The sequence below is a fragment of the Crocodylus siamensis genome, chromosome 2 (genome assembly GCF_052110815.1).
Source record: "Crocodylus siamensis isolate JL-2025a chromosome 2, ASM5211081v1, whole genome shotgun sequence".
NCBI classification, from domain to species: Eukaryota; Metazoa; Chordata; order Crocodylia; family Crocodylidae; genus Crocodylus; species Crocodylus siamensis.
Window position 1 is genome coordinate 246,063,292 of NC_143396.1, and position 25,555 is coordinate 246,088,846.

The 25,555-nt window shown below is 41.0% G+C and overlaps 1 protein-coding gene across 4 annotated transcripts in view; it reads left to right on the plus strand.

The window, feature by feature from the left end:
• The window catches only part of ARHGAP5 (Rho GTPase activating protein 5), a 123,154-nt gene that overhangs the window by 11,192 nt on the left and 86,407 nt on the right, over positions 1-25,555 (plus strand). For 3 of the 4 annotated variants that reach the window (XM_090033577.1, XM_090033575.1, XM_090033573.1), the window contains exons 3-4: positions 1,714-5,619; positions 22,740-22,887. In XM_090033577.1, coding sequence (XP_089889703.1) covers positions 1,867-5,619; positions 22,740-22,887 — 3,901 coding nt within the window. In that variant the 5' untranslated portion in view covers positions 1,714-1,866. The remainder of the gene's footprint in view (positions 1-1,713; positions 5,620-22,739; positions 22,888-25,555) is intronic. The other variant, XM_090033574.1, reaches the window with a different exon arrangement.

Here is a 25,555-nt window from a genome sequence, read left to right on the forward strand (position 1 = left end):
TACAGTAGTAAGAAGTATCACTTCAGAATTCTGTACACTAATTTGTAGAGGTTCACTGATATATCTGTCATATCAAATCAGCACCGATATAAGGAAAATTACCATGATTGGCCTTTTTTGGCCAGTGTAGCCGATAATTCCACCAATTTAATAGGCCTTCTGGCCAGGGCCCCTGGATGCAGCATGCATATGTGCAGCTGCACACATACATGTGGCCAGGAATGCAGCCAGAGAGCATGGAGAGCAGTGCCCTGCAGGTAAGTCTGTGGAGGGGAATCAGTGTGGGGTGGGGTGTGTTTGGCATATTGAGGCCCCCATGGTGAGGGAGGGAGTGTGTTAGGAGCTGGGGGTGCTACCCAGCCAGAGCGGTGAATGAGATTTGGGGCCAGGGCAGGGTGTGGGATGGAGCTCTGTGGATGACACGGGGGGGCAGCTCTGGGGATACTGGGGGAGATTGCGGGGGGCATGTCCCCAGTGCCCAGATTTGTACACAGGGTGGATGTGGGGTGCCCACTATGGGTTCAGGGCGTTCTGCTCTGCTTCCTTTGCCCCAGCGGCCCTGTGTTAACCACGCATCCCCTACCTGACCAGCAGTGCTGGTGGTGGTGAGTTGTGCCTCTTGCTGCTGAGTGGGTTGGGGATGCATGGCCAATGAGGAACCCCTGGGGCAAAGACAGCAGAGCCGAGCCCTGAGTCCCCAGTAAGCAGCCTGGATCCGCCCTCACCCTTTTTGGCTCCGCTCTGTTTAAAAGCGTCTCTGTGTTTAAATGGTGGTGGTGAGCTTTAGTTCAAGTGCCACCAGTACTGGGATGCCTATCCCTTAGATAAGCCACCTGCAACTCCGCTGTGGGTCCCATTTACTGCCATGGCTAAGCAGCTGCTCCTGTCCCTGTCCCACTCCCTCTCTCACCATGGAGGCCTGGATCTGCTCTCTCCCTTCCCCCCACACCTCTTCCCCTCCACAGACTTACCTGGAGGATGCTGCTTTTCATGCTGCCTGTTTGCATTTCTGTAAATCAGTTATCAAGTTGGTATTGGCCAAGAAAATCTTTATCAGTGCACCCCTAAATATTTGTATTTCTTTGACCTCTTAGTTGAATGACTTGTCCTCCTTAAGAGAAACTTTTGAAATTTAGTTTGTATTTAATTTTTTTATTTTTTCTTTAGGGGGTGGGGAGGGTTTAAGTATGTGTAATAGTCGCAAGCTTTTGATTTTTATACTTTTTCTGTTTTTTAACCATTTTCTTATTGAAATGTACTTAAGAAATAGCATGCCTATTCCTGCCATGTTTGTAAAATCAAAATTTTGGTAAGCAGAAAGCCCAAACTTGTACACACACATGAATAACTATTTGTGTTAAAAACTGCAGTAGAACTACTCCTATGGTGAGATATGTGTATACAGGATTAAGGCTATAGAGAACAGTTTGTAAAATCCTAATTTAGATGGAGATTTTTTTATTGTTTCTCTTGCCTTGAGATGCATAAAGGATCAAAATAAAGAAAACAGTAGAACTGAAGATGCGTACACTGCTGCTAAATGCACGGTGCCAGCAAATTGGAAAAAATGCAAATTATTTTTCTCAATTTCAGTTAACATTAATGCCTAACAGTAGTGTAACAGTTATAGCTGAAATGTTTTCAGGCAGGCCAATCTTCAGATTGCAACATAAGGTAATATTAAATTGAAATATCATCTCTTTTCTCTTATAGGAAGATGACCCACTTAATCTTGAATATCTGAGTTTCTCATGGTGATGGGCAGAAGAAAGAAAAACAGAATATCAATCCTGTAACCTGGGATATACAACTTCAATTCATAAAGACTTTTTTCAGAATGAAAACCACATGCAATTACCTTGATGAATGCAGAAGGATGAGAGGAAAGTTATGATGGCAAAAAACAAAGAGCCTCGTCCCCCATCCTATGCTATTAGTGTTGTTGGACTATCAGGAACTGAAAAAGACAAAGGTAATTGTGGAGTTGGAAAATCGTGTTTGTGCAATAGATTTGTTCGTTCAAAAGCAGATGAATATTACCCTGAGCATACCTCTGTGCTTAGCACAATTGACTTTGGAGGACGAGTTGTTAATAATGATCACTTTTTGTACTGGGGTGACGTAACACAAAGCAGCGAGGATGGAATAGAATGCAAAATTCACGTAATTGAACAGACAGAGTTCATTGATGATCAGACTTTTTTGCCTCATCGGAGTACGAATTTACAACCATACATAAAGCGTGCAGCTGCCTCCAAATTACAGTCGGCAGAAAAATTAATGTACATTTGCACAGATCAGCTTGGCTTGGAGCAAGACTTTGAGCAAAAACAAATGCCTGAAGGGAAATTAAGCATAGATGGGTTTTTATTATGCATTGACGTAAGCCAAGGTTGCAATAGGAAGTTTGATGATCAACTTAAATTTGTGAATAATCTCTATATCCAGCTATCAAAATCTAAAAAATCTATAATAATTGCAGCAACAAAATGTGATGAGTGTGTGGATCATTATCTTCGAGAAGTTCAGGCGTTTGCTTCTAACAAAAAGAACCTTGTAGTGGTGGAAACATCAGCAAGATTCAATGTCAATGTTGAGACATGTTTTACTGCATTGGTACAAATGATGGATAAAACTCGTGGTAAACCTAAAATAATTCCATATCTGGATGCCTATAAAACGCAGAGACAACTTGTTGTTACGGCAACTGATAAATTTGAAAAACTTGTGCAAACTGTGAGAGACTATCATGCAACTTGGAAAACTGTTAGTAATAAACTGAAGAATCATCCTGATTATGAAGAGTACATAAATTTGGAGGGAACAAAAAAGGCCAAAAACACATTTTCAAAGCACATAGAACAACTTAAACAGGAGCATATTAAAAAACGAAGAGAGGAATATATTAATGCATTACCAAGAACTCTTAACACACTTTTGTCCAATCTTGATGAAATTGAACACTTGAACTGGTCAGAAGCCTTGAAGTTAATGGAAAAAAGGCCAGATTTTCAACTGTGTTTTGTGGTGCTAGAAAAAACACCTTGGGATGAAACTGACCATATAGATAAAGTGAATGATAGGAGGATCCCATTTGATCTCCTTAGTACATTAGAAGCTGAAAAAGTTTATCAAAACCATGTACAGCATCTTGTATCTGAAAAGAGGAGGGTTGAAATGAAGGAGAAGTTTAAAAAAACTCTTGAGAAAATACAGTTCATTTCACCTGGACAGCCATGGGAAGAAGTTATGTGTTTTGTGATGGAGGATGAAGCATTCAAATACATCACTGATGCAGATAGTAAAGAAGTGTATAGTAGGCATCAGAGGGAGATAGTTGAAAAAGCCAAAGAGGAGTTTCAGGAGATGCTTTTTGAACATTCTGAGCTCTTTTATGACCTGGATCTTAATGCCACACCCAGCTCAGACAAAATGAGTGAAATTCATGCAGTTCTAAGTGAAGAGCCTAGATACAAAGCTTTACAGAAGCTTGCACCTGATAGAGAATCTCTTTTGCTTAAACACATAGGATTTGTTTATCATCCAACTAAAGAAACTTGTCTCAGTGGCCAAAATTGCATGGACATTAAAGTAGAACAGTTACTTGCCAATAGTCTTTTGCAGCTGGACCATGGTCGCTCAAATTTGTACCATGATACTGCCAACATTGATAAAGTTAATCTTTTCATTTTGGGTAAAGATGGCCTTGCACAAGAGTTGGCAAATGAAATTCGGACACAATCCACTGATGATGAATATGCCTTAGATGGAAAAATATATGAACTAGACCTTAGGCCGGTTGATGCAAAGTCACCTTACCTTATAAGTCAGCTATGGACTTCTGCCTTTAAACCACATGGATGTTTCTGTGTGTTCAACTCTATTGAATCGCTCAATTTTATTGGAGAATGCATTGGAAAAATTAGGGCTGAAGCATCTCAGATAAGGAGAGACAAGTATATGGCTAATCTTCCATTTACATTAATATTGGCTAATCAGAGAGACAGTGTTAGCAAGAATCTACCTATTCTGAGGCACCAGGGTCAACAGTTAGCCAACAAATTGCAGTGTCCTTTTGTAGATGTGCCTGCTGGTACATATCCCCGTAAATTTAACGAGACTCAAATAAAGCAATCTTTGAGGGGAGTGCTAGAAGCAGTTAAGCATAATTTTGATGTTGTGAGCCCTGTTCCTACCATCAAAGATCTGTCAGAAGCTGACTTGAGAATTGTGATGTGTGCCATGTGTGGAGATCCATTTAGTGTGGATCTTATTCTTTCACCTTTCCTTGACTCTCACTCCTGTAGTGCTGCTCAAGCTGGCCAAAATAACTCTTTAATGCTTGATAAAATCATAGGTGAAAAAAGGAGGCGAATACAGATAACAATATTATCGTATCATTCTTCAATTGGTGTAAGAAAGGATGAATTAGTTCATGGATACATACTAGTTTACTCTGCTAAAAGGAAGGCATCCATGGGAATGCTTCGGGCATTTCTTTCAGAAGTACAAGATACTATTCCTGTCCAGCTGGTGGCTGTTACTGATAGCCAGGCAGATTTTTTTGAGAATGAAGCTATTAAGGAGTTAATGACTGAAGGAGAACACATAGCAACAGAGATTTCTGCTAAATTTACTGCTTTATATTCTTTGTCTCAATATCATCGTCAAACTGAAGTTTTCACATTGTTCTTCAGTGATGTACTGGAGAAGAAAAACATGATTGAAAATTCTTACATGTCTGATAGCACCAGGGAATCAACACATGCAAGTGAAGATGTTTTTCTGCAGTCTCCCAGGGGAAGTTCTCTTGCTTATAATTACTATCCGGATTCAGAAGATGATACTGAAGCACCACCACCTTACAGTCCAATTGGTGATGATGTGCAGCTGCTCCCAACACCTAGCGATCGTTCAAAATATCGCTTGGACTTGGAAGGAAATGAGTATCCTGTTCATAGCACACCACTCAACTGCCATGACCATGAGCGCAACCATAAAGTGCCTCCTCCTATAAAACCTAAGCCCCTTGTACCCAAGACAAATGTGAAAAAATTGGATCCAAACCTTCTAAAAACAATTGAGGCAGGCATTGGTAAAAACCCCAAAAAACAACTTTCTCGAGTGCCTGCAGCACCTCCAGAAGATTTAGACCAATCTGATAATTATGCCGAACCTATTGACACTATTTTCAAACACAAAGGCTTCACTGATGACATTTATGCTGTACCTGATGATAGTCAGAATCGTATTATTAAAGTTAGAAACTCATTTGTTACAAACAATGCCCAAGGAGATGAAGAAAACGGGTTTTCTGATAGACTGTCTAAGAGTCATGGGGAAAGAAGACCTTCAAAATACAAATATAAATCTAAGACATTGTTTAGCAAAGCCAAATCTTATTATAGGAGAACACATTCAGATGCAAGTGATGATGAAGCGTTTACCACGTCTAAAACAAAAAGAAAAGGAAGACATCGTGGAAGTGAAGAAGATCCACTTCTTTCACCTGTAGAAACATGGAAAGGTGGAATTGATAACCCAGCTATAACTTCAGATCAAGAATTAGATGAGAAAAAAATGAAGAAGAAAACGCACAAAGTAAAAGAAGATAAGAAGGTAAGTTAATGAGCCTTAATTAAGTAGTCAGTACATGCTTTTTGGAATATTTTTACTCTCCCAACTTAAAATACATATTATTTAAAGCCTCTTTTTTTAATGAGGCATTAAAAAGCAGCATTAGCTTATGCTTGATCAGTCTTGCTTCCTATGTATAGTCAAAGAAATACATATTTCTTTTTGAGGGGTTTTTTATATTTTTAGCACAGCACAAGAGAGTACAAGACCTTATTTTTGTAATTGAGTATTAGTTGCTCACAAAGCTGTATTTTCAGTTCATCTGCAAACATATGGAAGGTGGTGGCATTGCTAATGTGTAGAAGCATAATTCATCTTGAAGTTCCTTTCTCATTTAGTTGGGCATTGTCGCACCTTGTAACCGGTGTACTCTTGACCTGCGAGCCTGGGTTGGCATGTCTGGCTTGGCACAGAAGGGATACGTGACTGGACATGTGGGGAGTAGCGGCGAGTAGGAGTCAGGCGGCTTGAAGTGTATTGGTTGTATGAAAGGTTTATTGTACTTACGCTACCGATGGTCGCAGCGTAGGCAGGAGAGCTGGCTTGTTCAGTTACAGCATGAAACAGAACAATTTAAAGGGGTCTGGTGGTTCATGGGGTTCCTGAGCTGAGCCCGTGCTTTCTAACCCGGAGGCTAGGTGCGGCTGCCGGAATCAATAGTCCCAGAACTGGTCAACAGCTCTCACACAGGGAGAAACTATAATCCACTTTCAATCAACAAACTTCCGAGAGCTCTTTGACGAGAAGAACAGACGAACTGGTGAGGAACGAAGTACGCCAAATTGAAGATCGGCTGGCGGGGAGAAGAGGTCTGCAGGTGGCCAATCTGTTGACTGTGTCTCTTTGGTGTGCGCAGATTCTCCGCTTAATGGTGGGAATCTGGTCTTAGTTATAGTCAGCGGCGACCAATCACTACATGCCAATTGTGAATATTTACTGACCGCCAATTACATTCTTACACCAGTGACCTAGATGCATATTCATCTGACCTAGATGCATTATTCAGCTGACCTACTTTACTGCCCTCAGCAGGTTCAAAAGGTCAAACGTGATTGGCACCTGCAATTCTTACCATTGCAGACAACAAGCTTCTTAAGTATGGAGAACAAACTTTTAACAAACTCCAACTGCAATGCTTCCCTCAGCAAAGAAATAAAGGCTACTAGTGCTGAGGGGTCTTTATGGCCTGCGTCCTTACTAAGTTATAATGGTCTTTTGCTTTGCTGGCATTGGCACGCTAACTGACGGGTAGAATTCAGACATGACAGGCATGAAAAGTTAAAGTTGGCTTACTAAAGTTACTACAGTTTGCAGGCCTGGCAGTTCGAGGAGGGAGCAGGGGCAATTCCATATACTTACAAATTGTTTAACTATCATGGAAGTTTGGATGGTAAGCAGAGAACCCTGCAGTACTTTTTTTGGATACTTGTCTGTGACAGCTGTGCTCTGAAATTTAACATTTTGTTTACAGTATTTGGAAATGCACATCAGTTGCTCTGATTGCAAGGCTGTGTAAAGATGTATTATAGATAGTACATCTTGAGTGACTGAAGTCTATTTTTGGTTACTACACAGATAAGTCAAAGGTCTGCTAGCCTGATTTCAATACGTGGGAAGTTACTGGAACAAATCATAGGGAAGTACATTTGAAAACATCTGGAAGATGAAAGGCTGAACACGAGTAGCTAATGTGCATTTGCCAAACATGGTTTGTTCCTTTTGACAGTAACTGGTTGGGTGGATGAAGGGAATATAGTGGTTATAATGCATTTTAACTTCAGTGGGGCTTTTGACAAAGTCCCACATGACTTGTACTCATGGAGAAATGTGGGCTAGACAAAAATTACCAACACAGGTGGATAGACACCTGGTTTAGCTGCATTAAGCAAAGGACAACTGTAAATGGATCCAGGTCAGCATAGGACTCCATTCAAAACCTCCTATGAATGTTCTGTTCTGGATCTAGTGCTGTTCAGTGTGTTTATTCATGATTTGGATGTTGGAATAGAGTTTCCTGAGCAGATTTGCAGACAACACAAAACTGAGAAGGATTGCAGCCACACTGGAGGATAGGAGTAGAATTCAGAAGGATTTTGGTTGGAAAGCTGGGATAGCGCCAGTGGGATTAAGTTCAGTGCTGACATATGCAAGCTGCTATGCTTGGGGAAGAAGAATCAAAAGTACCAATACAGAATAAGTGATAACTAGCTGTATGGCAGTTCTGTAGAGAATTATCTTGGAGTTTTGGTGGATCACAGACTCAGTGCGAGTCTGCAGTGATGCATTTGCAAAGAAGGCAAATTCAGCTTTGGGCTGCATCAGCAGGAGTATTATGTGTAGGATGAAGGAGGTGATAATACTACTCTACTCTGCCCTGGTTAGATGGCATCTAGAGTACTGAGTGCAGTTTTGAGCTCTGTTTTAAAAAGGACATGGAGAAGTTACCAAGGTTCCAAAGATGAGTGATAAATGATGAAAGGGCCTGCAAGGCAAGCCATGCTAAGAGAGGTTAAAGGAAATAAGCATATTCAGCAAGGAGAAAAGACAAGAGGGGACAAGATACCAGGCTAAGTATCTGGATGGCTGTCAAAAAGAAAGAGAACACCTTTTTCTCCCTTGCTCCACAGAGTACGATTTATAGCAGTGGCTTGAATTAGTAAGTTTAGATTAGATTTAAGGAAAAATGTCCACGGTATTAGAATACTGAGGCTGTGGAATAACTACCTAGGGAAATTGTGTAATCTTCGCTGGGGGGTGGGGTTCAAGAAGAGCCTGGATAAGCTTTACTTGCATGATTTAGGAGTAGCAATGTCTGGACTGTGCTGTGAATAGCATTAGTTGGAAATCCAGGAGACCCCTGCACGTACGTTGGAAATTGGAGTGGACCATGTTCAGCAGCAGAAGAATGAAATAGAGCTGCTCAATGAGCTTGGTTAATGAAACAAGATTGGAGAGAGAGGACAAGTTGATAGAATGTATGACAGGATAATAGAAAGGAGTTTCATTCTCTAGTAGCGTGTGGAATTGTGTTTGCAGTTCCCAGGTTGCAGTACAGAAATACATGTTTGGTTTTCCGTGTTTCTGGGATTTGATTGTCACATGGAGCCAGAATTTTTTTCCCTTCCTGTTATTCGTGTTACGGTTTTTCGTTTTTCTTTTTTTGCCTTCATCAGAAGCATTGGGTGCTGGCTACAACCAAGGCTAGTAATTTTGACGGGGGTGTGCTGAAGCTTTTGCTGGGACTTGAACGCTCTCCCCATCCCTGGAGTTTTCTGGCGAGGGGGTCTTGCTTCCCTGCTCACAAGCTGGTTGTCACCTTTGGCAATAGGAAGGAATTTTATCCTGTGGTCTTGTTGTCAGACTGAGGGTTTTTGTTTTCCTCTGTAGCAGAGGGTATGTAGTTTTCCCCAGATCTCTCAAATGTATTTTAACAAACTGCTTCCTGTCTTCGCAGTGACAGGACATTGGTAGTGTCCTCCTTCCCCTCTTTACCTGTAGCAAGTTAGGATGTCCTTGATGTTTTCATGCATTCTGCCTGATACACTGGACAAACAATATTCATAAACAATTAAGGATAGGTTAAACAAGTACTTCTTTAGGATGGTTTAGATGGGCATCTTGACCCAGGGGGTTGGAATGATGACCTCTTGAGGTCCCTTCCATTCCTACTCTTCTCTGACTGTATCATCTTAGTAACGTTGCCCTTTGTAGCACCTGTTTCCCTTGAATTAAAGTTTGTATTGACTGTGTTTATATTGACCTGAATGACATTTAAAAAAAACTTTATTTGAATAAAGGGGAACATTAATTTTTTTTAATGGAGCTTTCTGAATGACGGTATTCAGTATTTAGCCCAATTTGAATAGTCTGTGGATGATTAAAGGGCCAGCAGGCCAGCACAAACAATATAGGTAGGTCTTTGTACCCATTAGATATTTGCAGATTCGCATAGTTAGGAAGACATTTATTTTGAAGCTATACTTTTTTGGAAAACTTAAGTAACTTTTTGAGACTTCTCTAGTAAATTTTATTGTTATGGAAAATATGGTTTAGTATTGTGTTTGAAGACAGTTCTTATATAATAAATGGCATTGTCTGCCTGTCCACAACAGTCTTGGAGTACTCTGATTGATTGATTAGTGAAACAGCCAATTGGTGTGGAGCGCTGCCATGATGGAGGGGGGAAGGCCAGTTGGCCTCTCCCACTCACCCCCCTCTGCTCCATCCCTGCTGTCATGGCAAGGCGGGGGTTGGGGTGGGGCGAGGCCAGCAGCCCTGGAGGCAGTGGTGGTGCAGGGTGCTGGTGGAGGGGGATGGTGGGGCAGCCCTCACTATGCTCTTGAGAGGCAGTGATGGTATGGAGTGGTGGGTGACAGTGCTCCACCCCGCCTGCGCGTGCCCCGTTCTCCCCTGCCCCCCCCCCCCCCCCCCCCCCCCCCCCGTCATCCTTGATGGGCAATTGGCTAGTCATAGATAAAGTTGAATATGTTGGCTATGATCTGCTCTACTACACTGTTGGCACAGAACTGTTCCGAAGTTGGCCTGTACTGTTCCGGCAGGGTCATCTCAGAATAGGAAATTTGTCTAGTTGTAAGTTCCCAGCCTCTGTACTTGAGGGTCTTACAGTTGCCCCTGGATGTTAGGAACGCAAATGTGACTTCACACTCAGTTTGAATATAACATTTAACTTGTTCTTTGTATGTAGAAGCTAAGGATTATGGTTAATGTTCTGTTTTCTCTAAGCAGTTAGAAAATAAGTGGCCACAGAAATATAAATAGTTTAATGACATGGAGATGGGCATGTTTGGTTTGTGAACAGTTGTTTTACATGTGTATAATATTGCCTTCGATAGGAAGCACTGAAAGCAGGATAATTGTTTAATAGCTATTATTTATTAATAATGAAACTAGATAATAGTTGATTAATCATTGGGGAGGGCTTGGTTTTTTTGGAGGGGTGGATTTTGGTTTATATATGCATTAATTGTAATGATTTAGTTTTATGTTGAGGTATGAGCAATTCCTGTCTCATATGGCGAGTCATCTTAGGTTGTAATTAACTTACTGCTTCATTCTTTTTCCTCCCCTTACTTGCAAGTTTGGAAATTTATAAAATTTTAGCTCTTTGTTTTATTTTCAAAACAGCAGTAGGTTGTGACTTAAGTTGTAACTCTTCCTTATTTGAAAGAGCTATATGGCACAGATGACAAATATTTAAACTTTTCAAGTACTATGCATTAAAATTGTTTTATTTCCATTTCTTTTATTTTGAAGTGTTTGTTTCTTTTAACCATGAGAAGATAAAGTAATTTTTCATACAACTTCCATTGCTCATGACTGCTGTTACTTTCATAAGATTAGAAGGATGCATACTTTTTTTTAATACTTGTTCAGATTGATTTGCTGTATGTGGCAAAAGAATTGGGCAGTAGGCTACCTCCCCTAGCAGTTCTTGATTTTATTGTATTATTGTTATGTTGTTACTACTCTGAGAGGGGGAGAGCAGCACGTTTTAGATGGTTTCATAGTCCCCAGGTTCTGGTTTATAAATTTCTTTTGGCAGATTACATTTGATATCTCTGAGCCTCACAGTTCTGTGATGTGACCTTTCTTTCTCTTGCTTTTTCTCTTTCCCTGTCACTGTGTCAGGGAATTCGGGTGTCAAAGACTTCTCTTTGATAAGTACCAACTTTTACAGGCTTCATTCTGTAGTTTCCGTAGTATGGTTGGTCATCCCTTTCACTTGCTCAGGAACCTCAAATAGGATGGCTGTCTAACTTTCTCTCTTGTTTAAGTCTTTGCTGCTGAAGGACATTCTTTCTTGCTGGCCAGAGGAATCTAGAACTTTATATTTACTTTGTCTCCCCTATAGTGAAAAGAACTCTTAGCAAGGGAGACCTGTCAAATCACCAGGGGTTTTTATACTTCAGTCTGCAGTAATACAAAGCTGTTTCTACCTGGAGAGTATTTTCAAATCTAGATTTCTGTATTTAGGGTAGGCTAACAGTTTGTTTGAATACTGTATTTACTCGCATACCATATGTGTATCTTCCCTCCTTCCCCCCCAACTTAACCTTCCAGAATTGCAGTGTGTTAAGCAAGGAGGCTGATTTTCTTCACCAGAACTTCACTACATCATGGTACAGCAGGAAAAAGACACTGCTGCAAGATGGCTGCTTGCTTCTTTGTCTTTGTCAGGAAGCAGAAGGGAGTTCGGTCCAGTGTCAACCCTTTCATAGCTGTCCTCAAGTTGGCACCAGTTTTTGGCAAGTTGTGTTCCATGACAAAAGGTATAGGGCAGGGGTGGGCAATTATTTTGGGCAGAGGGCCACTTACCGAGTTTTGGCAAGTTATCGAGGGCCACATGACAGGCAGCCAGGGGCAGATAAATATTAATTTTCCAAATTTTTTTAGGGGCCCCACGGGCCATATACAGCCCGCAGCCTGCATTTTGCCCACTCCTGGTATAGGGTGTGTAGCCTGGAGGTAGTCCTTTGGCATACATAGATCCTTATCTCCCTGAAGTATTTTAATCTATCGGGACAAACAGAGGGAAACTAGCTATTTATAGAGTTGAGCTTTTTTCACTGCCTTTTGCAAAATAGGCTTTCCTTTCCCCTTAACATCCTAGAAGACCTTTCCTACTTCTGTTCCAGTTTGAATTCTTTTTTGAATTTTAATGATTGAATGTATATGCAGTATTCTAGATATTACCAGTGCCTTCAGTGGCATTAATGCTTTCCTATCTCTACAGGACATGTGTCTGATACATCTGAGGATTGCATTGCCCTTTTCATAGCTGCATCACATTGGCATCTCTGATCAACTAGTGATTCAGTGGCCATTCTGTGATCAACTATTTTACCAAGGTCCTTCTATTCCTCATCTGTTCCCAGCTGACAAGTTCTTTTTATAGCAGAAGTTTTTATTAATTTTCAATTGCTGCCCTTTGTATTTTTGAATTTTCTTCTATGTGTGTAAGGTCAGTCCTCAAGGTCATCCAGCTCTCAGTATGATATCTAGGTCTTTCTTTGTTTATCATACCATCTAACTTTGCAGGTATTTATGCAAATACTTCAGCTGTCTGTGCAAAATTTGTTAATGAAAATATAAACAAGGTGTTTGAGGAGTTCCAATAGAAACTTCTCTTAAATGTGATATTTCCCTGTTCATTGCTACCTGTTCCACTGTAGCCTATTCCTTCCTTACTTCTTTACTTTTGATCTGTTTCTTTGTTAGTAACTTCCAGTGCTGTTTTGTATTAAAAAAACTGTACTGAAGTCCAAGTTGATGTACTTGCTTAAAAAAATCATTTATGCAATTTATATGCTGCCCTTTCCAACAAAGACTCAGGGCAGCTTATAGTAAGAGAAATGGAACAACTTAAAAAGGGCAAGTAGAATAAATATAACAAAATCAAGCAGAGACCAGCTAAGCATTTTGGCCTACCCTTGGTTGCTAAATGTCTGCCCAAATAGGAACGGCCTGTTGTGCTTCTAGAAGATAGATGTCTAGGCGAACTGCAGCTTTTGGGATTCAGTTGACTGTGGGGATCATAGTGGGACATAAGGGAGAAGGTGGTCCCTTGGGTGTGTAGGATCCAGATCATATAGGGGCTTTTAAATCAAAATTAGCACCTTGTACTGTGCTTAGAAAGTGATTGTAAGTCAGTGCAGATGGTGCTCCTGGCAACCTGCCCTTGTCAGAAGGTGGGATGATGCACTGTGCCCTAGCTGCAGCTTCTGTATTGTATTTTTCTCAGGGTTACCCTTGAAAACATTGCAGTAGTTTGAGCTTAAGACAGTGTGGATGATGGTGGCCACATCAGAGTCTGAAAGAAAAGATCACAAATGGAGTTGGTGAAAGGCACTCCTAGCCTTGACTGCCACCTGAAGATCTAGTTACAGTGGAGGATCCAGGAGCACTCCATGGCTGTGAACCTGAGTGACATGGGGAGGCCTGGCCCCATCAGTTGTAGGTGTCCCAGTCCTCTTAAGTCGTGTGGTTTGCCCTAGAAGATGTCTAGGTTTAACTATCACCTCTGTCTTGTTTGGATTCAGTTTTGATGTGTTCACTTGCATCCAGTTCCCACTGGGAATGGACTGAGTATGGGGCCCCAGGGTCAGAAGAGAAGGAGAGGTGGAGCTGGGTGTCATTGGCATACTAATGGCACCTCATGCCAAACCTATGCACCTTCTTGCCTGTGGCTGTATATACACATTGAACAGGAGTGGAAGACAAGAGGGACCCCTGGGATATCCCACAGGAAAGGTGTGGGGATGACAGGCATTCATCTATCATAACCCTCTGGGACTTCTCTGCTAAGGAGCAGAACCAATTTAGAGCTATCCTGAAAATATCCTCTGTCAGCACCTTCATGGTCAACTGTATCAAAGGCTGCTTAAAGATGGAGTATGCAGCGCGTTAATTTGTTATAGTAGGAAAAGACTGTTGTAGCCATGGTAGTCCAAAAATTGAGAAGCAAGGATTTCTTTGGGTGATTTATGGGATCAACTACATACTTTATCCCAATTCTGTAGTTGGTCCAATAAAAGATATCACCTTAAGAAATCTTTCTCTCGCATAGCTGTGGAATTCATTGCCACAGGAGGTGGTGGAGGCATATTATATAGCCAGGTTTAAAAAGGGATAGAATAAATTAATAATGATAGATCTGTTAATGGCTGTTATGAAAAATGGTTGGAGATGTTTCCTCTGGGATCTCTAAACCTATAACAGTGGATGCCAGGAAGGAAACTGAATAGGGGATAGGTAACTAGAGCTATCTGGTTTAGTCTTTCCCGGTCTATAGCACCCTCTTTTGCCACTGCTGGAGACTGGGTAAAGGGCTAGCTGGACCATTGATCTGACCCAGTATTGGATTTACTTTCTTATGAGTAAGTTCTGCAGGGCACAATTTTCCCTATTGCTCTCCAGGCAACGATTATTGACTAAAGTCATGAGCACAGTTCAGGTGCTTAAATCCAGGACAAAAGCCAGACAATCAAGAGTGCAAGAAAGCAATGACGTCTAGATGAGCCTGGAGTTGTTGGGTGACTCAGGTTGTTATTAGTTATCTGGTTAGTTAGCATAGACCTTTGGTAAACTGGCATTGCACTCTATCCTGTTTTCCATTAATCTCAAGTGTCTCTATTCTTTCCTTCCAAATTTATTTTAAAGCCTTGCATGTTATTGTGGTCAGACTAATGGGTCTGTAGTTCTCTGGATCACTTCTTTTCCCTTTCTTAATTGCAAGTACTTTACTTATTCACTAGTCATATAGCAACCACCCATTACAGATTTAGTAAAAATGCTTGCTACCAGACCTGAAATTTCATGTCTGTTCATTCAGTTCTCAGATAGAAATAAATTATCTGGTCTTCCCAATTTGAGTGCACTAAGCTCTTTTAGTTTTTGCTTCCATTTCATGCAGTAATTCCCATTAGCTGTCTACCCGTTTTATTTTTTTCCCCTCCATGGCCAGTGTTTCATCTTTATTGAAAACTCAGGTAAAACTTCTGTTTAATATATTGACTATACCTAGAAATGTAACAGCACTATTAGTTAACATCTTTAGAGATGTGGCTAAAAACTTTGGTTCATTTTGAGTATCTTCCATAAATGTCAAGCTTTCTGATGTATCATGTTACTTTTGGACTGGGACTGGGCAGCAATGAGGAATTTTCTTGCAGTTACTTCACCTGGGGCAACATTGTGATGCTTGGCAGTGGAACTAGAGAACTGTTTCAAGTGCATTAAATGCCACTCCTAACACACTTGTGCCTAGCCAGAGTGGAGCAAAAGAGGGTACAGTTCGCTGGAATAAATGGGAACAGCAAGAAATGGGAGCTTGTATTAGGAACAAAAACTATGCGTGTGAATAGGAGCCTGATGAGTAGAGGGGAGGGGCAGGAATAGCAACTGTGGTGGAGAAATAGGCACATACTAGGAAGGCTGAGGCAGAAGGGCCTGTAACCTTAAGAAATGAATACATGGACCTGAACCCCGTATTTTTTTAATCTCTGTGGCTTTCCAAACAGCTGTGAAATCCATTAGTAAAATGTCTTTGCTTTCCTCACAGTAGTTGGCAATGTGGAAAGGAGGAGTCTTTTACTCCTACCAGTTACTTAGTTAATTGAAGCAGTTTCCAGTGATGATGTTGATGTACAAGAGGTCGCAGTGGCTCCACATGAATGTCTCTCTTGAGCTTTTCAGTGTGTGTATTTTTAAAAAATAAAATGAAATATAAAATGACTACCATTTCTTAAGGTTGGAGAGTCAAATATTTACTTTTAAGTGAAAGCCTGACTTGACAGCCTATTTATTTCCTACTACAGAGGCAAATTCAGAATTTCTCTGAACACTGAATAAATACTATTGTAATAGTTTATTTTGGATCTCTTTATCCAATTAAGTTACTAAATGTTATATTTGTTTTTATGAAATTAATGTGCACTAAAAAATTACCCTTTTAAATGCTCTTGGTTTTTTCAGTGAACATTGTTGAAGGAAGTAGTTGCAGAATTTAGGTTGCCTTTTCCTGCCTTGCGAGACGTATTGATAATTTGTTTTTTTTGTAGTCCTTTGTTTGTCATTATAGGGAGTAGGTATCCTAAATAAAACTTTTGAGGAGGGGAGATGGTCTTATCCTAAAAACCATACTTTCCTAATATTCTGCTAATACACTTGTATTTTAAAAAATATGTAGGATTTAAATGGACGGACTCTTCAAGTGTTAGTCTGTAATATGTATTTGAAAGTAGGAATGGACTTAAAATGGATGTACTTCTATTTTTGTGGCAAAGTGTTTCCATTTACTTGACCTAGGCTTCAAGTCAAACCCTTAGTCACTGAGATCTTGTAAAAACCATGGGAAAGCATCAGGTCAAAAATAATTTAGGAAATGGTGACGTGACATATTTTTAAAACACTTACCAGTGTGCTAAAATTAGAAGAGATATGAACTGCTCTAACCTGACAGCTGGGTATTGAATCAGAATGTCTCGATACAATTATGTTATAAGAAGATCCAGTATTTTTGCTTTGTGTTTTACCATATGTTTTGTTTTACTCAGCTTGGATGATAAAACTGTACTGTCAGTCAAACCATCAAAAACTGTTACTTTTTAAATAATATAGGCTTATTAAATCAGATAAAGCTTGAAGGCTGTAAACATTAGAATTAAGAATGTAAGTACCATACTGGGTCAGACCAGTGGTCCATCTAGCCCAGCATTCTGTCTTCAGTAGTGGCAGGTGTGGATGCTACAGAGGAAGAGCGCTAAATCAGATATCTCTAGAGTGATCTGTTCCATATTAAATACCTTCTCTGGCATCCACCATTTATTGAGTTAGAGATGCTGGAGGAAACATCTCCAACTGATTCTATTCAAACAACTTAGAAAACCAACCATTTTAGAAAAACAACCATTTTTACCTTGGTGGTGAGGTGACTTGCAGATGCATGTTTTTCATTCCCCCCCCCTTTGTATAAAGCAAGTTCTGAAATCTCTTTTATATAACAAGGAAAATATCCTTAACATATGTTGTAGTAGGGATGCAGTGGTGTTGTACCTATGATGATCCAGGAAATGTATGCCAGGCAAGGATTTTTGTGATATCTTTTATTGGACCAACTATATGGTTGAGTGCTTTTGAAAAAGCTTTTCTGTATCAAGTACCCTTTTAGATAACCTCCTCAGGCGTGCCCCTGCTCCTGTCCAGCAGTGTAAGATACGGAGGGGTGGGGGGGAGTGAGAGGGTACCAGCTTCAGATGCCAACTTAAGGGGGGGGTGCCAGAATGGTGCCCCCCCACCTGGCTTTGCTATGGTAGAAACAACCCCACACTGCCTGTCCAGTGGAGCCAGGCTAGAGTAGGGGAGGTGGGTTCAGGGCCACTTGGGGCAAGTAAGACTATCCTCCCCTCATTAGCCTTGTTACCTTGTTTGTCAGGTTACCATAGGCCTCTAATTTTGAAATGAGCAGGACCTACTGAGTTTCATGGCTACTTAACAGCTAACAGTCAGTGTTGTACTGGGAGCAGCTAGAATAGTGATGGTCAACCTTCCAGCTTTGCAGCTGCATGAGTGGTGTGGGGCTGGTCTCTGGGTGAATCTGGTCAAAGTGACTCCGTGCCCTGGCCTCATGCACATGCATAGTGGCATTATTTAGCATGCAGAGCCATGTCATCCAGCCCATGGAGCTTCACAGGGGTCTGAACATTTGGCAGCAGGGGAGCTGCAATTAACTCTGCCACTACTTTAGTGCTGCCAAGTTTTTTGACACCTGGTGAGACTCCTGGGGTAGATGAAATGGCTTGTTGGTGCATATTTGGCCAGTGGCCTGTAGGTTGAGCACCAGTGGGCTAGAAGGATTGACTTTCCACTGCTAAATGAATTGTCCTTTCATAGATTTCATAGGCATTTAGGCTGCTTAAACTTTTGCCTGTAGTTTTGCCATTAGAATTCCGGTTCTTGTTGCCTAGCAAATGTTCTACTGAGCTGTCAGTCAGTTGCAGGCACCCTTGGCTACTCTGTTCACTGTAACCAACTGGGACTTTCTGAGTAGGGTGCGATATAAATCTAAACAAAGACAATCTTTTCAAAGCAAGGTGAGGGGAGTCTGAAGGTACGATATTTTAATATCTTTGAGCTCCGTGAATTTCCCTTAATTCCTTAGAAATCAAGGAGTCCAAGGTTGAGAAGGGTAAGCCTATTTGATTGTTTTTTTGTTTCAGTTTTTTTGTTAGCGTTATACTTTCTAGTCAGTCACAGTACTGTCAGTTGCTAACTTTATGGAAGAGCGGCACCCTTCCTCCTCTTACCTACAGTCTGTCTCTGACAAATCTCCATTTTAAGACCTAGTTTATTAATAGACATTGGCATATAAAAACTTTTTTATTGGACTATACAAAGCAGGGTGGATTTGATTTAATATTGTTTTATACAAAAAGTACATTCTTGTTGTTTGATATCCTTTATTCATTTAATGTCTTGAGACTGTACTTTTAGAGAGAGGTAGGGGCTTGACTGTGTATAGAGACTGTATTGTTAGAGAAAGGTAAGGGCTTGAAGTTGTATACAAACTTGCAGAGAGACAAGGGTAATTAGGTCTGTTATCTGTCATCTCCATATACAGCTACTAACAAAGATGTTATCTCTGGAGGCAACAAACTCTCCCTATGCCTGGAGAAGGGTGTTTGTGCTTGAAAGCTTGCAAAGAAGAATTTTTCCAACTATTTAGCTGGTCTAATAAAAGATACCACATCTACCCAAAGAACCTTCTCTGCCTATGATCTCTGGAGAGACAAATCCACAGTTTGAAAACTGAAAGTAAGCATTACAAAGGTGGGAGATGCTATAACATTTAGTAACTTAATGGGATGTTCTAGACTGAGGACTGAGTCCCATTGGGTAGAATGATTTTCTTTAATCTTCACTAATTTATACAGGAACCCCATAAGATGTGGCCTCTAATATAGCTCATGGCCTGTTGTGACCTATTTATATAATTTCTAAAAAGGTTACATGGATATATTGTCTCAAATAGTATATAAGCAGAAGTTTTAATCCCTATTGCAGAGTGGTGTCCCACTGGTATGTCTGTTATGGAGGAAGGGGCGAGGTGGGAGGGAAGGGGCATGGAGGGGCAGGTTGATGCCCCTGCAGTGAGGAAGAGAGTGGAGCTTGGGTAGGGGCATGTGCTGTACAGCTGGGATGGAGCCACGAGGGCTCATCTGGGATGCGGCTCCTGCTGCTGTGTGCGCCCTGGGAGGTCGTGAGGGAGGTGTGCCCCTGGATCTGCGTGCGGGGTGAGGATGAGTTGCCACTGTGGACTGGGGCCAGCGCTGGGCTCTTCCCTGGGGGGGGGGAGCGGGGGTTGGGCCAGGCTTTGCTTGTGGTGGGCTGCAGCTACCCCAAAATTTGCCATAACCTCTTCTGGTGCCACTGCCTACCCTGAGCATAGCCTGGCTCAGTCCCCTCACCAGGAAGATCCAACGCTTTCCTGGCCCCAGCCCGTAGTGGCAGGCCGGCTTCACACCGTGTGCAGATCTGGGGGCATGCCCCCCCATGCTCTTCTAAGGTGTATGCAGTGGTGGGAGCCACCCCCTCACACCCCTCAGATGAGCCACTTATGGAACTGTCCTGCACCCATCACAGGTGTGCAGCCCCTGTCCCAACCCTAGCCCCACTCCCTCCCCCACTGCTGGGGCTGTGATCTGCTCCCCTCCACCCCCCCGATGCCCCTTCCCTCACAACCGACTTGCCAGCCGGACCTGGCTGCTCTCCGTGCTGGCGGGCTGTGCTCCTGGCTGTCTGTATGCTGCTCTGCACCTACACACATGCACAATGGCATTTATTGGCAACATTATCGGCTATATCAGCCCAAAAAAAGCTGATTGCTGGTACTGTTAATTTTCCTTATGTCAGTGCCAATCCGATATGGGACCAGTATGTTGGTGCACCTCTATTATTCCATTATTTATTTATTTATTTATGTGTTATTGTTGATTTTTATCCGTACTGATAGAAAGCCATTGGTCAACAGTTTCTTCCCTCAGGTCTACATGTTACAAAAATAAAGATGAGAGAAATAGTTCTGGGACTGTTCCTCAAGCCTGGTCCTTTTCTTTTCCCATAGGGTTTAGAAGAAGGTGCACCCATTACAGCCTGAAATAAATTTTTGTCTTACTGAGGGGTCTTTAGGTCACAATATTTGTGCTTTGCATTGTGGCTGACCTCTTAGAATTTACTATGTCCATGAGTGCACGAGTTAATAAATAGCAGCCTGACTTTGGATGCTGGTCCTTTGAATCTTGATTTGGAACTGTACTTTGCTTCCAGTGTTTGAACCTGGAGTACAGGGAGCAGAACAAGGATGACAGAAAAGAAGCATTGGGCTTAAGTTGCAGCAAGGGAAGTTTAGGTTGGATAGGAAAAAACTTTCTCACTAGGAGGGTGGTGAAGCACTGGAACAGGTTACGTAGAGGTAGTGGAATCTCTATCCTTGGAGATTTCTAAAGCCCAGATCAACAAGGTCTTGGCTAGAATGATGTAGTCGGGGATGGTTCTGCTTTGAGAAGGGGGTTGGACTAGATGACCTCTTGAGGTCCCTTCCAACCATAATTTTCTATGGTTCTATGAACCTTTTGTTCAGTTTTCTGCGCCTTGCTTATTGGCATTACATTTTAGATGCCTTTCCCCTGATCTTTAATAATGGGGTATCACTTTTGTATGGTCAATACTTTGTCTCCTGTACTGTAACCATAGGGATTTGTCCATGCCTTCTGTTTAATTTTTTCCTCACTTCCTGTTCTTGAGACTCTGTAGCAATCTTCATATATGGTTGAAATCATACATTCCTGTTGGGACCGGTCCCAAGTTTCTGAAGTCTAATGTGTTATATCCTCTTCAGGAATCCCCAAATGGAAGATACGTTTAACTGTCCTATACTACTAACATTGTTTTTAGCTTGTATTAGAATATTACAAGGCATCTTTATCTTCTGGGTGTTTTAGGCTCATTCTGAGTCTTGTTTTCATGGATATTGTATGGCAAGTACTGACCTACCAGACATTAAAGATATACTATCAGTGGCATGTGACTTTTTAGACGTGGTCGTCGTTGTCACTGGTGATCCCTCATGATTGAGGATGGTCACTCTAGGTCAAGTAAAGGGTTGCAAATGAATCTGGTGGTGGTTTAGAACGCCAGTCCTAGAGAGAGAGATTCTGGCAGATAACACAGGTGGTAGAGAAAGGGAGGGTTGCACCACAGATTTCTTGGTCTTGTTTCAATAATGGCTTATTATTATGAAGGTCTTCTCCCTGTAAAAACTTGGATTCTTTGCTTTGATTTAAAGGTTCTGTCCATGAGACTAGCTTGAATTACAGTAGTAGTATATCAGTAGAACTATGATTATGGTAAGCAATTTGTAAGTTACTTTTTTGAAAAGTTGGATATCAGATTCATAAGTTGGCTTTGTAGTTGTTTCAAGGTCTTCCAAATTGAACTATTAGAAATATTGACTGGGAATTGTCTTTTATGTTGAAACAACATGTACCTTTGATTTTAGTTTAGTTCAATATTTTTCGTTATATAACTTGTAAATAAAATGCTAGATTTGTATTTCATGATGCAACTTCAATTTCTGCATTCACATCTTACAAGTGAAATGAAAAATATTGAATATGTGGCAGCAAATATCCTAATAATCCTGTATTTTAATGTCTTGAAGCAGGATTATTTTAATCTGTTTTTAGTTGCTGAAAACACAGCTCGTGGTATGACTTACTTTTTGTAATTTGGCAAGAAAAAATTACTAATTTAGATGTGGAAGGCCCTTGATAATGGTAATTGTAAAAGAGGACAGGTATGGAATTCGTTTATTTTTCTTATTAGTTTTAGGTGCAAATTTTTTTGGCCAAAATTACAAGTTTCTTGTTGAAGCTATTTATTAATAAAAACACTAATTCATCTGGTTGTTAATTATACTTTGATTACTGTCTATTCAGAAAGAATGTGTTTCTTGGGAAATTATAATGCATAGAACCATGTAGCAAAGTAAAAAAAAAAAAATAGCGGTGTCATTCAATTTTTAGCACCTTGTTTATCACACGTAGCAAAAATATTCACTTGCCTTTTTGCTTTTGATGCATCTTTTTCTCCTTTTTTTGTATGTACGTAATTGGCCCACATACTTTTGCAAGTCTGTGTTGTGGTGAGAGCTTGTTTCATGAAAATGTCTGTATATATGGTATTTCATGTAAACATTTAATTAGCTTAAAGAAGAGAAGGAAAAGCTTCATAGCAACTCAAAAAAAGCCTATTTCTTAAATCCCTGAGCTTGCATATTTTTCCATTAATTTTTGCCTTTTGATCACCTTATTGGCATTGTGCAGGTGTGACTGACTATAGTAGAAATACTTACATACTTTTTTAACTTATTTATATTTAAAATAGTTTGCTTTTTTAATTGTGGATTTACCCTTGAGGAGAAGTCACACACTGTAGATGCAGTCTATATTGAAAAACTGCAATGCGAGTTTTATCACATTACTTTAAGTGTGCTACTGAAGTAACTATAATATCTTTTGTTGTAGCAGAAAAAGAAACCTAAGACATTCAATCCTCCAACCCGTAGAAACTGGGAAAGTAATTACTTTGGGATGCCCCTACAGGATCTGGTTACATCTGAGAAGCCCATACCTCTGTTCGTTGAAAAATGTGTGCAATTCATTGAAGATACAGGTAGGAGAGAAGTATTGTTGGAAGAAATATATTTTATTCTTTTCCTCCTATTCCCTGTATTTGTCTCTTTTGCTTTTCATATTGGTTTTATAATTTTACCTAGCAAATACGTGCTTGTAAATAATATTTTTTTAAGTATCTACTGTACAATGAAGCACAGTTCAAGATTAGAGTGTCTGTTTGAAATATTTGATTTAATGGATATGCATGCATATAAAGGAAAAAAGTTTTTTTGTTTTAAGTATAGCCATTACAGCTTTAAACATATCACATAAAGTACGCTTTTAATGTTAAAAGAACTTTAATATAATAGTATGGTGAGCTGGGTTCCCCCACTACTGCTGACGTATTTTGCCTAAATAATATAGAGATTTCCCTTGATTTATGCTGTACATGCGTTCTCGGAGAATGGCACAAATCGAATTCACATAAAGTGAACCCACTTTACAATGTAATAAATAATAATAATAAATGTAATAAATAGGGCTAGGTTCCTATGGTGGTGAGGGAGGGAGTGAGGCTGGGACTAGGGAAGGGGTAGGGGGAGGGGTGGTACTCCTGAGGCAAAGCAGAGGAAACGGAGTGGCATTCACCCCAGCTGCAGTGGACCCGGGAGCAGCTAGCGCCAGCTGCCTGCATCCACTCGCCTGTCTCCACTACACTGTGCCGTGTCCTGGTGCAGGCAGCTGGTGTTGGCTGCTCCTGGGGTCGCTGGGGCTGGGGTGAGTGCTGTGCCCTGCACTGCCCAGGGCTCCACTTGTCTGCATTCACCCCAGCATGTGCTGGAGCAGACACGGGAGCAGTCAACACCAGCTACCTGCACCATGGCGTGGTGCGGGCCAGGAGCTGGGGTGAACCCAGGAGCAGGGGGACAGGTGGAGCATGGTACAGCCCAGCGGCTGCAGGCAGCTGGTGTCAGCCGCTCCCGGGGCTGCTGCAGCTAGGGCTGGGGTGAGTGGGGCCATGGCCCTTTTCCCTCCCTCCCCCCCCCGACTTATCTCTTTGGGCAGGGGTAGGCATCTATGCTGATCACATAAGCGTAAATTTACTTTGCATGTAACGAATTATGCATCTAAATATGCTCATTGCATAAGAGTAAATTTGCATCTAAAGAACCTGCATAAATTGAGGGAAACGTATTGAAAAATTGCAAAACCCACTGTCTCTGAATGGAGAAAATGTTATTTGATTTTCTTATAAGTGCTATGGTACTCTCTCTACCAAACTCAAATTTCTTTCAGTTGTCACCAAAATAAAATACATCGGGCACGTCTGCATGTTGCCCTATGGTGATGTAGCGATGCTCTATGTCACTATATGGCTTGCTACAGCAATGTCGTGTTCATGTGCATCTACACATGATCGCAGCCTACATCGCAGTAGTGGTGTGCTCCCCTGGTATAGTGGGTTGCAGTGGCCAAAATGAAGTACTAAAGCACAGTGCTGTAGCAACGTTGCCGTATGATGACATGTAGGTTCGCCCGTTGTCTCTTATGATTCTTACTGTTTTGCATGTAAAAAAATTATTCTTGTCCGCTACTTTTAAAGAAAAAATAAATTGATTGCATGTTTACAGTTTACCATTTGGGGGACTGCTGCTATATTTTCTGATTATATAATTCCTCCCAAAAAAGAAGTTCTGAAAATAATGCCCAGCACATTACCATGCTACTGTTGGGAGCTACTGGGAAAAACAGGCATAAGGGGGCTGTGGACACCAGCCTCCCTTTCTGTCATGCTTCTCTTCATGCATCTTGGACTGACCCTTGGGGAATTGTCATTTTTATCAGTTTGCCTTTCTGTGGTGTATCCCCTGCTTTTTCCTTCCTTGTGGCTGGTTCTGAGAAGGCCACTGCTGGAAGAGTGGGACTCTTCTGCCATCCCTATCCTAGTGTTCTCTGCTTACTTGCTGCCCTTCCTATCTCATGGATGCTGTCGTCTTCATCAGTTGCCATGAAGGAACATGTGCAGGAACTCCCAGGTGCTCCCTAGGGGCCCTTTGTGTTGCCATGTTGGTTAAGGAACTTTATACAGTTTTGTCTTTTGGAGGGATGGGGGGCAGAGTACACTTTTATGTCTAGATGCATCCTAGACACTGGAAAACACAGTATCTAATTGTTAATACTTTGAAATGTGCTGTTATGCATGTGGACTTGTATTAATATATCCTAGCATGTGTTTGTAATCTATTGTCCTTTTTTATGCTAGTGGAAATACCTTTAAGGTGGTGGCAGTGGTATGTTTGAATTTATGTAATCCTTGCAATAGTCCTTTGATCAGAATAGTTGTAAGGTGACAGCATATCTACTGCTAGTGAAGACTTTTTTTTTATCAGCACTTCTGTTGCTGTTCAGTTTATATGCTATAAAAATGTTTCCAAGAATATTACAGGTGATATGAGTGTAATAGTCTTCTGCATGAAGGTGCCCAATCTGTTGTAGACTGCATGCTTGCATTGTTACTACATGAGACGAAATAATCAGGCATTGAACTGTTTTTATTCTTTGCCTTTGAACTGTTTCTTTCACTGCTTCCTTATCTGAGAGCAAGATACTTTTTTTTTTTTTAAACCAGAAAATAGGAATGAGGTACTTCACAGAATAATTTATTTAATACTGGCTTGTATATTGTCATGGTATGCCACATGAAGTGTATATATACTATTATA